Genomic DNA, 13,172 nt, shown 5'->3' with positions numbered 1-13,172 from the left:
CGGAAGGTGCGATCGAGCGGGCAGCGTCTCGCCCTTGTGCTCGCGGGGATGTGGTGCAAGCGGGCATCGACCTACTGTGAGCTTGCAGCCCCCCGAGGTACCGGTCTCCTTCTGCGCGTACGGACCCCCGTGTTCTCCGCAGCCCCCTCCAGTCCCACCCTTCAGAGCTCTTCAGAACTTATCCTGCTTCCTTTGGCTATGTCGTTGTTATTTCCTGGCTTCCCCAAACCTATGATGAATCGTTTTTCCTGGATTTTCATTGTTCATGGGTTGATTTTTCAGGCTTGTTTGCAAAATACTTGCAAATACTGGTGTCCTGTGTGCAAAAACTGTGGGTGTCCTGCAAGTGCACTGTGTATTTTACCCCGATATTTAAACAGGTAGAGATGGTTGTGCTGGATTGGATCCCTAAAACTGTTGCCTACTTACACAGAAAAGCTCTTTAGTTTACGCCTAAGACCTGATGTGATGCAGCTATGACTTTCGTATCCAGCGGTGCCACTGTTTGGCAGTAGAATCTTTTAGCTGTGTAAACCAGAGATCTTGGCGGGATCTATTGGAGTTTGATCGTGTGTATGCTGTACTGGTGTGTCGATACCTGATTTTAAAGCGTCCTGATAGTGGAGACTTTTGTTGGGTTTTCAGGTTTATCAGCTTGGCAGTGCCTGTTACTCCAAGTGTCAGATCTTGATTTAGTGGATAACATGTTTCGTTGGGGGGCAACCTTTGCGAAAACAGACCAACTTTCAGATACATAAGCCTAAAGTTTTGAAACAGAAGGGCTGGGATTCCTGAAAATATGTATGCTTTTTCAAATACTTATGTAATAAAATATACTATGTCTTCCTACAAACTTTGACTTGGCTCCATAATTTTTGCATATTGTGAATAGCTTCTCTATTCTATGCAGCCTCCTGCCATCTCATCTGGGAAAATGTTTTCATGTTGTTGTGGTGAGTATCAATGGTGTCGCTAACAGGAAGCAAAAAGATAGAGGGAGTTGTGAATCTGTTTGTGTGTGGCTCTGCAAGGACTCATGCCTTACAGAAGTGAAGTACAACGTAGATCGGGAGAACAGTTCACGTAACGGACCCACGATCTTAGAGATTTGCAGGAAAGTGGCTTTAAAAGAAGCTTTGTGGTTTGACTATAGTTAGTGCAGCCTGAAAGGACTCCAGCTGATTCTGGTGGGGCTTGCTGTTACCTGGTAACTAATCTTAACAGAACTGGTTTTTGTAAGTGACCAGTGTAAATATTTTAGACAGAATTCTGTTTTTTCCTGTCTTCAGCAGGTTTGGTAGCTCAGCAGACAGTACCTGTTTACCTCAAGCCTTTTCCATAGCCACAGATTTTTACATCAGAGTCCTCAGTGACTTCATTGTGGTTTCATATGCGTAAAAGAACATTATATGCCAGGTGTGGTTCCTGTTCAGACTCTTTGTTTGACGACTTCAGTTTGAAGAAGGCAACTGTATGATGAGGAGACCAATAAAAATGTAGACCTGTGAGTTAGGTTTAAAATATATATAGTTAAATATCTTTGTTAAATGGCCTCCTGGAGTGAAAATAAATGTTATGTAAGTGGATTAATATATATATATTGACCCATTATATTAACATGTTTCATTTCCATTATCGAAGGTAGTTTAATTACACATAAGGTCCAAGAATCCAGGAGCAAGTTGTAAGGCAGGAATTAAAGGAAATTGTTACTACTTAATGCACAGGCATTGCAGAAATCTCCCTAATGAGTTGTACAGACAAAGACAAGCATAGTTCACCCATTTCTGTGCCAAAATATATTGCTTAATTTGATTGATGTGCATAGAGCTAGACTAAATTTAATTTTTAATGTTTGTGCCTCTGCTGCCAGATACTTGTACCTGTCAAATTGAATGAAGTCTTCATTTTGTCCACAGAGGTATTTTAAAAGTCCGCTGCCATTAGACACTGCTACCTAATCTGAGAAGGTCTAAGGCTGTAATGCAGAAGATGCAGCATCAGGTTTATTTTTGCTTCACACCATCTGCTTACAGAGCATTGAATCACAGTAAAAGCAGAAGACAAAGTAAGCACTTGAGAGAGATGCAAACAGTAACAAAATGCAAAGATTGTGGAATAGAATCTGGCCGCTGCTCATCAGTCTTTCAGCCCAAAGTAGCCAATGGATCTGGATGCTTGATATAAATATTGTCCTGCCCAACTCAGACCTTAAAACAGGTGAGATGGCTGGAAAAAGTGAAGTCATCTTGTAGCCAATAAATCCAGGAGAGTTTTATACCTAGTAAGATCCCTACACTTTCTCTGACAGAGCAGGAGACTTGGCAGCTGGCCTTGACAGCTCTGATTAGTCTAGTTTATATTGGAAGTAACTACTGTAATTAATGGCATCCTTCCAGCGCAAACACAGCTGAGCTCGAGTGTGTAGACAAATTCTATCCAAGTGAGTTACAAGTCCCTTTTAGTCTCCTGTGATGTTCTTTGAGAACGGTTGGCAAGAAATTGTCAATGTATGTCATTGAGAGCCACAGCTCATCAGATAAAATTTCAGGGAGATCGTATCAGACAGCAGAGAGATCCTTTCAAGCACAACTTAAGAGAAACAGATGTGAAATCAGCAACCAGCGGGTTTTCCTGTGTCTTTAACTCACAGGGCAGTATTTGCAACAGGCAATGCAGAGGGAGGGATTAGGAACATTTTTTGGCAGGTGGCCTCACCAGCAGGGTAATTTGTGATGCAGTTTATTGTATTTCTCCACATCCCCCCCGCCTTTTTTTTTTTTTTTGGTGTCTGCTCTTGCAGTGAAGTTTTAAGTTTTAAAAAGTGCTTTTTTTAATGAAGTCAATCATAATGACTACAAAAATGTGACAATATTTGGTCTTTTTTTTAATAAACAAGAAAGTAACTTAAATGAAAAATACTTCTCATGAAGCAGAGCCCTTCATCAGATTTTAGTGTCAGCTCACATTTGCAAGTGGTGTGGTTTATCATTGCCCATCCTATGAGGGTATAATACCAAGTCCAGCATTGACATTAATGAACCTAGAAGGTATTGAAAAGCCTTGAATTATTACGGTTATTATTCTCATTAATAATGATGAAACTGATAATGTTGAAGCCAGCCCTCCCGGTTTTGCTTCAAAGTCTTCAGTCCTTTGTGCAAGCTGTTTAAATAAGCCTTCTTAACTGGAAAGCAAAAGTGGAGGCCACGGTAGATTTTGGAGATGTTTGCGGTATGGTCCTGCAAAGCTGCCTTTGTTCTCATCAAAAGCAAAGAGCAGAATTTGCAAAATGCAGCTTGTGCTCTCTGTTTATTACTTCACCTGCTCTGCTGTTTAAGGAGAAGGATTTTTTTGTGTCCATCCTTTCCCATCCCATCACCGTTCCTAGCCTGTTAAAAGCATCTTTACAAGTTTGTTCTTCGTTTTGCGACTTGATGGTTTCTTGTTGATCTGGCCAGAGAAAATAGGGCTGGTATTGGTGAAACCCATCCCCAGTCTCCCTGGTTTTGAGTCTTTAATGCACTTGACAGGTCAGAATTGTCCTGTTGTCTAGTCAGTCTTACCAGCTTTTACAGAGTTTTAAACAGGAGCAGTGAAACTTGTACTTGAACAATTTGCTTTCCTTTTTCCTTTTCTGGGATGAATACTGGAACTCAATAAGACCTTCCTCTGCCTTCACATTCTCAGAGAAGGTTCTTTTTGACACTGACCATTGAGTAGACAGGTGAAATCCTATTTCTGATATACAGCTAGTGAAGAGGTAAAATATTTCAAAAAGCTGCATGAAGAAAATGCTGGGTTCCCTTTAGGCAGTTGCTGAGTGGGAAGTGTTAGTCCATTTTGTCAGTAAAGTGAAGACACAGTAGATAATCAACATGTTTTTTCAGTAAGGAGGAAGGATCTTTTCATTACTGGCCTCAAAGAGCTTGTTCCTGTTTTGATTTCTCTTTTTAATAGAACTTTTAAAGAACTTCACTGAATGCGTGTAGGTTATACATGGAGCCATTTCTTCAAGCCTGCAGAAAACTGAGCAGTGTCACATACTTTTTAAGCAATATCTTTCTGATCTAGCAGGAAACTCCTACGCTCATACTACCTAACATTAGCCTTTTTCTTTTGAGTGAGTATATTTTTTCTTTTGAAAACAGATGGTAGGGCCTCAAATATTTTGACACCTGTTCATTGAAGTCATAGAGCTGTGCTGATTGGTGTGAGCTGAAAATTAGGGTCACTGTTTCATTGCTATTTCTTGTGCATTTGACCTGCCATATGAGGTAGGGTTTTTATTTTTATCGAAGTCTTGTAGCCAATTGCTGCTGCTTTTCAGAAGCAGCAATGCAGTTTTTGGAGACATTTTCAAAACATCAAGTCCTTTCTCGTTCAGAAAGGAATCACGAAGTATCTGGAATGATAAAAGTCTTTTCTCCTTTCCTTTGGTGAAACAGTTCTAGCAGTACAGGTTCTCTGAGTGAAGGGGGGGGGTTTCTTACCTGGATATTGCATGGGTGTGAGGGCATAAGGAACATAAACACAACAGAGATCTGAACTTAGTGCCCTGTGTCCTTTGCACCCACTGATGAGAACAGCATGCAGCACTCCTTCAAGCGCTGCACTAGTGCTAGCCCTCAGCTCCCTCTTCCACTGGCTCCAGAGGCCTGAGGGAATTAGAAAGTAGCAAAGTCGATCTTCTAGTTCTCAGACTGGGCTCTAAACGTCTACGGGGGAATAGAACTAAGAAAGAAGGTATAATTTTTAACGTAGCTGTTTTGCAGAAGATGGTTCTCCCCAGAAACCTACACGTAAGAATTTAGTTTTCACTGGTGTTTTGTCAAGGATTGTTTGAATCATGGCAAGTGAGAACGGGTACTTAGCCCTTCGGTTTAGAGCATGAAATAGTGACCAGTAGTGAACGTAAAACCTGGAGAAATCACTTTGATCATTGTGACAGGTCTTTGAGAAACAAAGGAACCTCTAAATGGTCTCAGATAGCTTATAAGCTGTGCATTCTCCATCAGCTTTTGGCATCTGCTGCTTTCTGTTTCATCAGGCCTACACCAGTGTCTTGGAAAGGAAGGTGGTTGTAACTGCACTGATCTTCAAGTGTTTGTCTCTTTTGAATGCCTGCTTTAGGGTCAGAATGGACTTAGGACTCATGATTTTCCATTACTTTCTCCTAGGAATATTCGTTGCCTTATACACCGCAGTTTGAACAATGCAGAGATCCCAGCACTGAATTCTATGAAGAACGACTTAATAAATGTTGCAGCCAGTGCCCTCCAGGTAAATTATAATTCAAATTATTACTTACACAGCCAAATTCTGTCAATGTTCAGATAAGCATAGTACATTTTTATTACTTATACATCTGAAGAGCATCGGATTTTTCCTATTGTAACGTGCTGTAGCTGAAAGACAATTTAATGCTGTGACTGTAAATATATCTGCAAAGAGGCACAATGGTCATCAGAATTGGAATTCTCTTACAAGGTTAACCTGGCTGGGGCTTATCAGGAGGCAGGCTGCCAAGCTCTTGTAATCACAGCTTTTTGTGGAGTTTTCATTAAAGTATTTTTAAGTTGACGTTTTGTGGGGAGTAACAGCTCACTATGGAAATTAAAAAAATCAGACAACACATCTCAGACTCAAGCCCACTAATGACAAATATATTGTAAAACAGGGCACGAGGCAGAGCTTAGTTTGTGTACTTTGATAATATCACTTACATAAGGGGCTTTCCATTGGACAGGCTAATCTGTAATTGCTCATCAAGGGAGTTGCATTGTCTTCTGCTGTAAGTCAGACCCTGCAGACCACTGTCAGACTGAGTGCACAAGACTACAGAAACTGCTCTGAGGTGTCGTGCCTTACCCTCCAGTCATCATTATTAGTGATCTTTGTTAGCAGAAGTCGCTGACTGCAGGAAGGTGGCTGTCTGGGGGTTTTTTGGGGGGAGCTGTTTGGATATTTCAATAATGGAGTTTTTGCAACAAGTTGCCATTATATTATTACATTAGACACAGCAAAAACCTGCTTTTTTTTTCCTCATTACATGCTGAGCAAACAATTTGTTTCCATAAATGCTGAGTTTCTGTCAGAGAGAACCGGAAGTTCAAGCAGGAAATCGGTATATGCTGAAGTGGCCACAGTTGCTTGATCAAAAATGTCTAGATAGATCTGTTAGACTTCCTTTGTTAAAAACACAATGGATGACAGGTGATAATTTGTTGGTAAAACCTTTTTCTGCTATGGTATGTACTGTTTAGTGCATTTCTCCTTAATTTTTCAGATAAACAGACTCCAGAGAACAAGTTCTAGGAAGTCTAAAATTTGAATTTTTTTGCTATAGTTTATCAAAAATTGAAGCCTGAATCATTAGCAGGATGTGGGAGGCAGACTTTTAAGCTTCAAGTACGTACATGAAAAAACAAAGTCTTTGGAAATAATTCCTATGGTCCACCTCCAGGGCTGCCTCTTCTGGAGAACAGAGATTCTCCAAGCAGCCCCAAAGACTTTCTCAGTGTTACTCCTGCTTTCTGAGGATATTTTCCAGGATATTGCTGTACAGGATGAGGCAGTGACTTTATCTTCTTCCTCCTTTCAAGCAAGGGGGAAATGGAAAATGAAGGTGTTTTCCTTTCTCCAAAATGGATATGTCAGAGGTCATACTTATTCTCACCACTGCACTGAACTCTGTTGCTGGTGAGAAGCATTGGGGAAACTACCTTTGATAGCTTTTGATTTTGTCTGGAATGCCAGTAGCTTCAGAATCTTGTTGCTTTGATCTGTTAGGGCTGGCTGCTGATGTTAGGGCTGGCTGAAGAGGTGAAGGAAAAAGAGTGAGCTCATGTCCCTTCAGTAGTGATAAGTGGTAAAGTTCTAATTCAGGTCTGTTTGGGATTACACTTTATTAGGCCTTCTTCAGAAGGTAGTCAGGGCTTCACCCAGAAGCATCATTCTAGCACATGCCTGACTTTCAGCATGAAACACCATCCTGCAATTCCCCACAAAACAGTATGACGGTAAAACTTTTGGTTTAGGTACTGTGGTAGCTGCACATAAGTATATGCTGAGGTGTTTTGTTCAGGATTTGAGGCTGCCTTGTTTTGAACATGGCTGGAATTCCCTGAACTGAATGTAGGGACAGGGCTCAAACATGAAAAACGTAAGAAATCAGTTTCCTTGCGTATACACACATCCTCCTTTAAATCGATACTTGCCTGGCGTTACCAATCTGATAGTGGCAGAGAAGGGAAAGGGTTTCTACAGCGAAGAATGAATCTTACCTTAAACAATTCCTAGTGATCTTTTCCAAAGAGATGCTTTCTCTGTTTTGTTTTGTTTTTGAACAGGTCAATATAAGTCAGAGAGCTGCAGTCACACTGCGGACACCAAGTGCAGTCCCTGCAGACCTAACACGTACACAGAAATCTGGAACTGGTCTCCGCAGTGCTTTGCCTGTTCACCACCCTGCAGGAAAGGTAGGCCTGAATTAGTAAAGAGGCTTTTGTGACTTCCACAGCCTGCTCAAAGGGGTGTAAAGGAGTACATTGTACCAACGTTGGTACATCGGCTTAATAGATCACGTGCATTTACAAATTCAGTCATGCCATTGCCCATCATTTCTAATGGAGACTGCTGTAGAAAATTATCCGCTTGACTCACCGGCAAGTAAGTTTGAAGTAAGTTGTCCAAAGGACTTTTGGTCTTATCTAAATAGATAATCCTACAAAGCTGGTTAATTACAGTATGAAAATGTCTGTAGTAAGGTCTCCTGATCACTTTAAATACAGTTGCATGGTCTGCATGGACGACAGATCTTAGTATGACCCCCAGATACCCCACATACAGATGAATCCTGGTAACACAAATGTGCGTATTTATGGTTATGATACCGTATCATGCAACCGCAAATGCAGAGTTTCATGTGTGCTTTTTACAGATGCAGATTCCTCCTTTCCTAGAGAGAGAGGAAACTCTTGTGAAAACGTAGCGTATGTAGTTGGGGCCTAAAAAGTATTTGGTTTTGTTATGGTATATATGAGCCAGAAGCTGCAAAATTGTCTTCAGTTTGTGGTATGTGAATATCACCTCATATTCACTTGAAACATTGCAGTTTATGGTTTTAAATGTGGCTATGACATCTTGCTTTATTCTTGTTTTAAAAACAGGATTTGTGCAGAATCAAACATGCACTAAGTCACAGGACAGAATCTGTAGCTGCCCACCCAATGAGTACTGCGTTTTGAAAATGTTTGAGTACTGCAGATTATGTAAAGTGCATAAAAAATGTGGAAAAGGTTATCGAGTTTCCAAAAGAGGTAATGTAATTCCGAGCACCGTGCACACACACTAGTTTTACTGTATGAGGAGGGGTATTTTTTGTGTTAATCTGCCTCCAACTCAAATTTCAGTATATGGTCTTTTAATTCTCTGCAGTTATGAATAGGTTTTGGTGCAATAAGTTTCCAAGCAAGTAGGCAGGAACTAGAGCAACAGTATTCTCAACATGTTGCAATCTGTTACTACCATACACCATAAAGTTCCCCAATTCAAGGTCATGTTCCTATGTTTTGATTTACTGTGTTGACTCAGTCTATACAAGCCACTCTTGGATTCAAGACCATTTCATTCCTTCTTAAATCCTTGGAACGGGGCTTAAGGTTGAATTTTGGTTAATGTAAATTATGATGGCTGTGCTGTTCTGCAGAATTTATCTGGTTTTATTAGATGGTGATGTTCACCATTCTGATATTGTAGCTGTCTCAAGATGATAAATAACATTCAAAGAAGTGGAACACTGAATTTTTAAAAAATTTAGAATCACTTGAAAAGATACAGAACTGCAACAGAATGGAATAGGGTGTCAAGCTGTCAGGAGCAGGGACTGGTGAAAAAACTCACCCTTGACTGCAATACCAGTATTTAGCCTTTTGGTGGATTTTGACAGTCTTTGTAAAAGACTATCAAGGGCACCAAACTATCAGCCAGTTAATCTTCTGATTTATGTTTAGGTTGGGTTTTCCAAATGAATCTCTTCTGTGACAGTTAAAAACTGTATTTTGTGTACTGCCTCTGTAGCGCTTCCAGGATGGGTACTGCAGACCTGGATTATTCATTCTGGTTTCTCACTGGGACTAACTGGGGTGTTTTCTACCTGTTTAAAGGGACAGATAGCACTGATACAGAATGTAAACCTTGTCCTCCTGGCACCTTTTCACCTGAGGAATCCTACGATACCAGCTGTATACCACATACAGTGTAAGCCACTGTTCCTGTCTAACCTTAACTGTGCACAGGGTTGACTTCTTTCCTAACTTCTCCTTTTGTTTCTTGCAGCTGTAAATCAGTGGCTGTTCCTGGAAACAGCATGAGTGATGCTGTTTGCAGTGATTCGGGAACAGCAGTTGCCACAGCTCAGCCTCACACTATGTTGAACCTGCTTCTGACCCAAAGCTCGGCTCCCAGCAAACCTGAAATAATAACTCGACCTGTTGTTTTAGACTCTGGGCCTGACATGTCTCACATCATCGGTGAACTATTAATTCATTTAAAGTCACTTTTGTCTGGCTAGAAAACAAGTTTATATTTAGTTCTCAGTTTCTTTCAACACCTGCACCAAAACAGAACCTTGGAAGAGCTGAATTAGTTCAATATGACACTGCTTGTCATAATCTTTACCTGTGCATCTGCGCTACCCCAGTGCATTCTACAGTCCTTGTAGTTCTGGAAATATTTCTAAAAAGCATTTGCAAGTGTGGATGTATTCTCTCCTGTTCACAACCTATCCAGAAGGCACAGATGTTTAGGAGCGTTGTGGGCTGCCTGACCTCGTATTTAACAGACTGCTGCTAGCCTAGAGAGAGAGCTTTTGTGACTGAGGCCAAAAGTCTGGCCTCACCTTTCAGGATAGGAAAATTGAATTTTATTAACTGGTGAAATGATATCTTGGTTTCAATAGCGGCATGAAATGTGAATGTTGGACACACCTGATACTTGTAAATTTAGCTTCTGTAGCCATGGACAGAAAGTACAAAACTACCTCTTTCTAATTAGATCCTTTGTCAGGTTGACCTGCTAAATAATATATCTTTTCTATTTATTTTCAGGATGGGTAGTAGGGTCACTGGTATTGGTCCTGATAATCACTATTTTGGGGTATTGCCTAGTCTCCAAAAAAAAAAAAGGTAAGATTTGTGAAGTGAAAACAATAAGTAAATATTGTAAATACTGGGAAGAGTGTCACCTTATTTCTTAATCATTTGAGCCCTGTGTCTGACTGACGTTAGTGTCTGAGAAGATGCTAGCTCTCTTTGAAGCTTTTCTGGGTGGGTGGAGATGGATGAGGGGGCACTAACATGGAGATTCTTTGATGTCTAATAATATGAGTTAATTTCATTTTTTTTTCAAGGGTACAAGGCGATGATTTACAGGTTTCTGTCTCTCTAGCTGGCAAGCCTCATGAAATTCTGAGGAGCTTTGACACCATTCCTATTGTCAAAAAACTTCAAAGGTTAATAGAAGACAGACTAAGAGAAAACTCATGAAAATCAGCTTGATCGCTTGAGCTTTATGGCTAAAAAAAAAATAGCATTTAAAAAATACTCCAGGAATTCCATGTGTATTTAGAGAAGAAGTATCTTTATTAAATCACATGGTGGGAAATTAATCTCAATACAGGGATGCAATGAGGCAGACATCCCATTCCAATCTCTCTTGTTCCTCAGATTTTAGATAATTGTCTAAAAAGAAAACATCCTAGTGGAGCTGGACAACTGCACAGCAGTTGTGCTCCTACTGGAGCTTGTTAAATATTTTGTACTTCTTCAATTAAGTATTAGACAGTACCAAATGTTATCATTAAACAGTCACGACTACAGTTCATTGTCATCAATACCTTTTCTCACTGACAGAAGAAATATTAATTCATGCAGACGGTTCTCTTCACTTGTGAGGTGTTAAGTCACCTCACACAATTAATAGAATACAGCTTTCAACATTTTCAAACAGTGTGTAATAAATGTACCTTTGGAGTTAATTCTGGCAGCAGAGGCAATCCTTCACACTCATTAAGAGAGCAGCGTTTGCGGCTGAAGCAATGGGTGCTAATGAGCTGTCTTTCCTTGCTTGCAGGCCTTGCATACTCTCTGCCGACTACAGAAGCAGATTCGGTGAGAGTCGCTCCTTCCTTTCCATCTTCTCCATTCCTTCAAAAGTTACACAGAAATCATGCAGTCTTCTCCAGAAGAAAACTGCCCAGCAGAAAGACAACTGGAGTGAGATGGAGTGGTTTGGACCCCAAGCTAGAATGTGAGATGTACCTTACCTCACCCACCTGAGGTACCACCCTGGCTTTACGTTAGGCTGTACTAGCAACAAAGCACAGGTGGGGTTCACAAGACCGGGTTTTAGAGCTTTGTTCCCCAGGTAATCAGGGAAGTACTGGAGGTGCCTTCAGGAGACAGGTTTATATTGTTGCGCACCTAATGAGCCAGTAAGAATTTTACTTAGTAATCACTATGCCGGTGCCAATTATCAGTGATTTCTTCAGCTGTCTAGGTACTGACCAGTTCTTTGTTAGTGTTTTTCAAAAGACTAATGTTTTGCGTTTCTCTGCAAATGTTCCAGCGCTTTTCCTGTACAGAGGAGCAGCGTGACAAAACAGTAAGAAATAGAGGATTGCAGAACTCCAGCAGTTCTGAACAGCAGGAACAGCATGTCTGGGAAGCGTCTGGCTCCAGGAGTAGCTCCCCAGATAATCCAACTGGATCTGCAAGAGTCAGCGCAGAAGGTAACAAGAACAATGGAAAGAAAGAGACAGAAGGATTTCAGCAGCAACATTCAGCAGCAGAAGGCTGTAAGCTTCACGGGGGAGACAGGCTCCACTCTGCCAGTTCAGGTAAGAATGTGTCAGATCCAGAACCCCTTGAAATTTGATTATCAATAATGAGTCTTTTTAGGAGAAGTTTAAATGTCAGGATAAACCATCAGACTCTTGTTCAGCAGAGAGAGCGTTCAGTAACTTCTGAAAAGAAAAAGTGATTGTTTGAATTTGTCAGCCAGAGACAGGAAAGAGAGCATGCTCACTGGAGAAGAGGTTATTTGCAGGCTGGGGGGCTGGTGCCATGGTTGGCACCATCCTCGCTTGAGCGGGAGGGAGCAGTTACAAAAGAATGTTGTCAAAAGCATCTGAACCAGCAGCAGCTGGGTAGGGAGCTGGCTGTGATCCAGGGCTCTGTATTTATTTTAATGGCTTTTTTATTTCTGGGATAACATGGATTTTATGGCACCAAAAAAACCCCATAAATGTTATATAACAAACTCCACCAAGCTGCCTAAATGAAGTGAAGCAAGAAGGTATTTAGTGTCTATTTTAAGGCAAAGAACTGGATAAAGAAGCCAACGGTCTGTTCTGGGTTTCTTTCTTCCATGTTTAATGTGTTTTCTGTTTATTTGACAGAGCATTCTGGTAATGGAGGAACGCAGGTGAATGTGACTTGTATTGTTAAAGTATGTAGTCCAGACTGCGGTTCCCAGTTCCCAGAACAGACTAGTTCCACTAGCGTGGATTTTGGAAACGCTCCCTACTATTCCCCAACAGGGGAAGAAATTCCCCTTTCGAAAGAAGAAAAGCCCTCAAAAAAATAAACTGAAATTCAAACCTCAGTGGAAAATGAGGACAATTTACTTCAAGACTTATTTCCAGAAGAAAAGAAATTTCCACTGGGTAGTCAACATGGGGGCATGAAAACCAGTTAAAGGAAATGACATATCGTGTACTGACTGACAAATGAAATTCATCAGACAAGCCTTATCTCCTAAAATAAACTATGTCCAATGTAGCATTCCTACGGAGACTTGAAAATACAGACACTGATGCTTCTGAGGTTTTTAATCTCTTTTGTCAGCTTTGAGAATCAAAGGATGATCTTCGCAGTTTAAAAAAATTCAAATGCTTTCTCTTCTAAACTGCATGGCCAACTCCTCCATTTCTCCTGTGACACCGCAGAGACACCTTTACCAGATTTGAAAATGGACATTTTTCTAACTTTATGCCATTGATTTTTCTACTGAGACGTGCAGTGATGAAACTTGGGGTCAGGTATGTGACCCGTCAGGAACATGGCTGTGACCAGCACTCCTAAAAGACTGGAGTTAAATCATCATTCATT

At 40.8% G+C, this 13,172-nt stretch overlaps 1 protein-coding gene across 1 annotated transcript; it reads left to right on the top strand.

Moving 5' to 3' along the window:
• The first annotated feature begins 48 nt into the window (after positions 1 to 48).
• On the top strand, positions 49 to 12,759 carry LOC104491918 (tumor necrosis factor receptor superfamily member 1B-like). Its single transcript, XM_010134403.1, is given in 10 exon segments — positions 49 to 117; positions 5,181 to 5,283; positions 7,353 to 7,481; positions 8,172 to 8,321; positions 9,168 to 9,261; positions 9,340 to 9,533; positions 10,110 to 10,187; positions 11,134 to 11,171; positions 11,629 to 11,899; positions 12,461 to 12,759. Coding segments are annotated over 10 exon segments (1,425 nt in total).
• The last annotated feature ends 413 nt before the right edge of the window (positions 12,760 to 13,172 follow it).

The sequence above is a fragment of the Buceros rhinoceros genome, unplaced genomic scaffold, assembly GCF_000710305.1.
Source record: "Buceros rhinoceros silvestris isolate BGI_N320 unplaced genomic scaffold, ASM71030v1 scaffold41034, whole genome shotgun sequence".
NCBI lineage: Eukaryota > Metazoa > Chordata > Aves > Bucerotiformes > Bucerotidae > Buceros > Buceros rhinoceros.
This window is presented reverse-complemented; position numbering and strand designations above follow the sequence as displayed.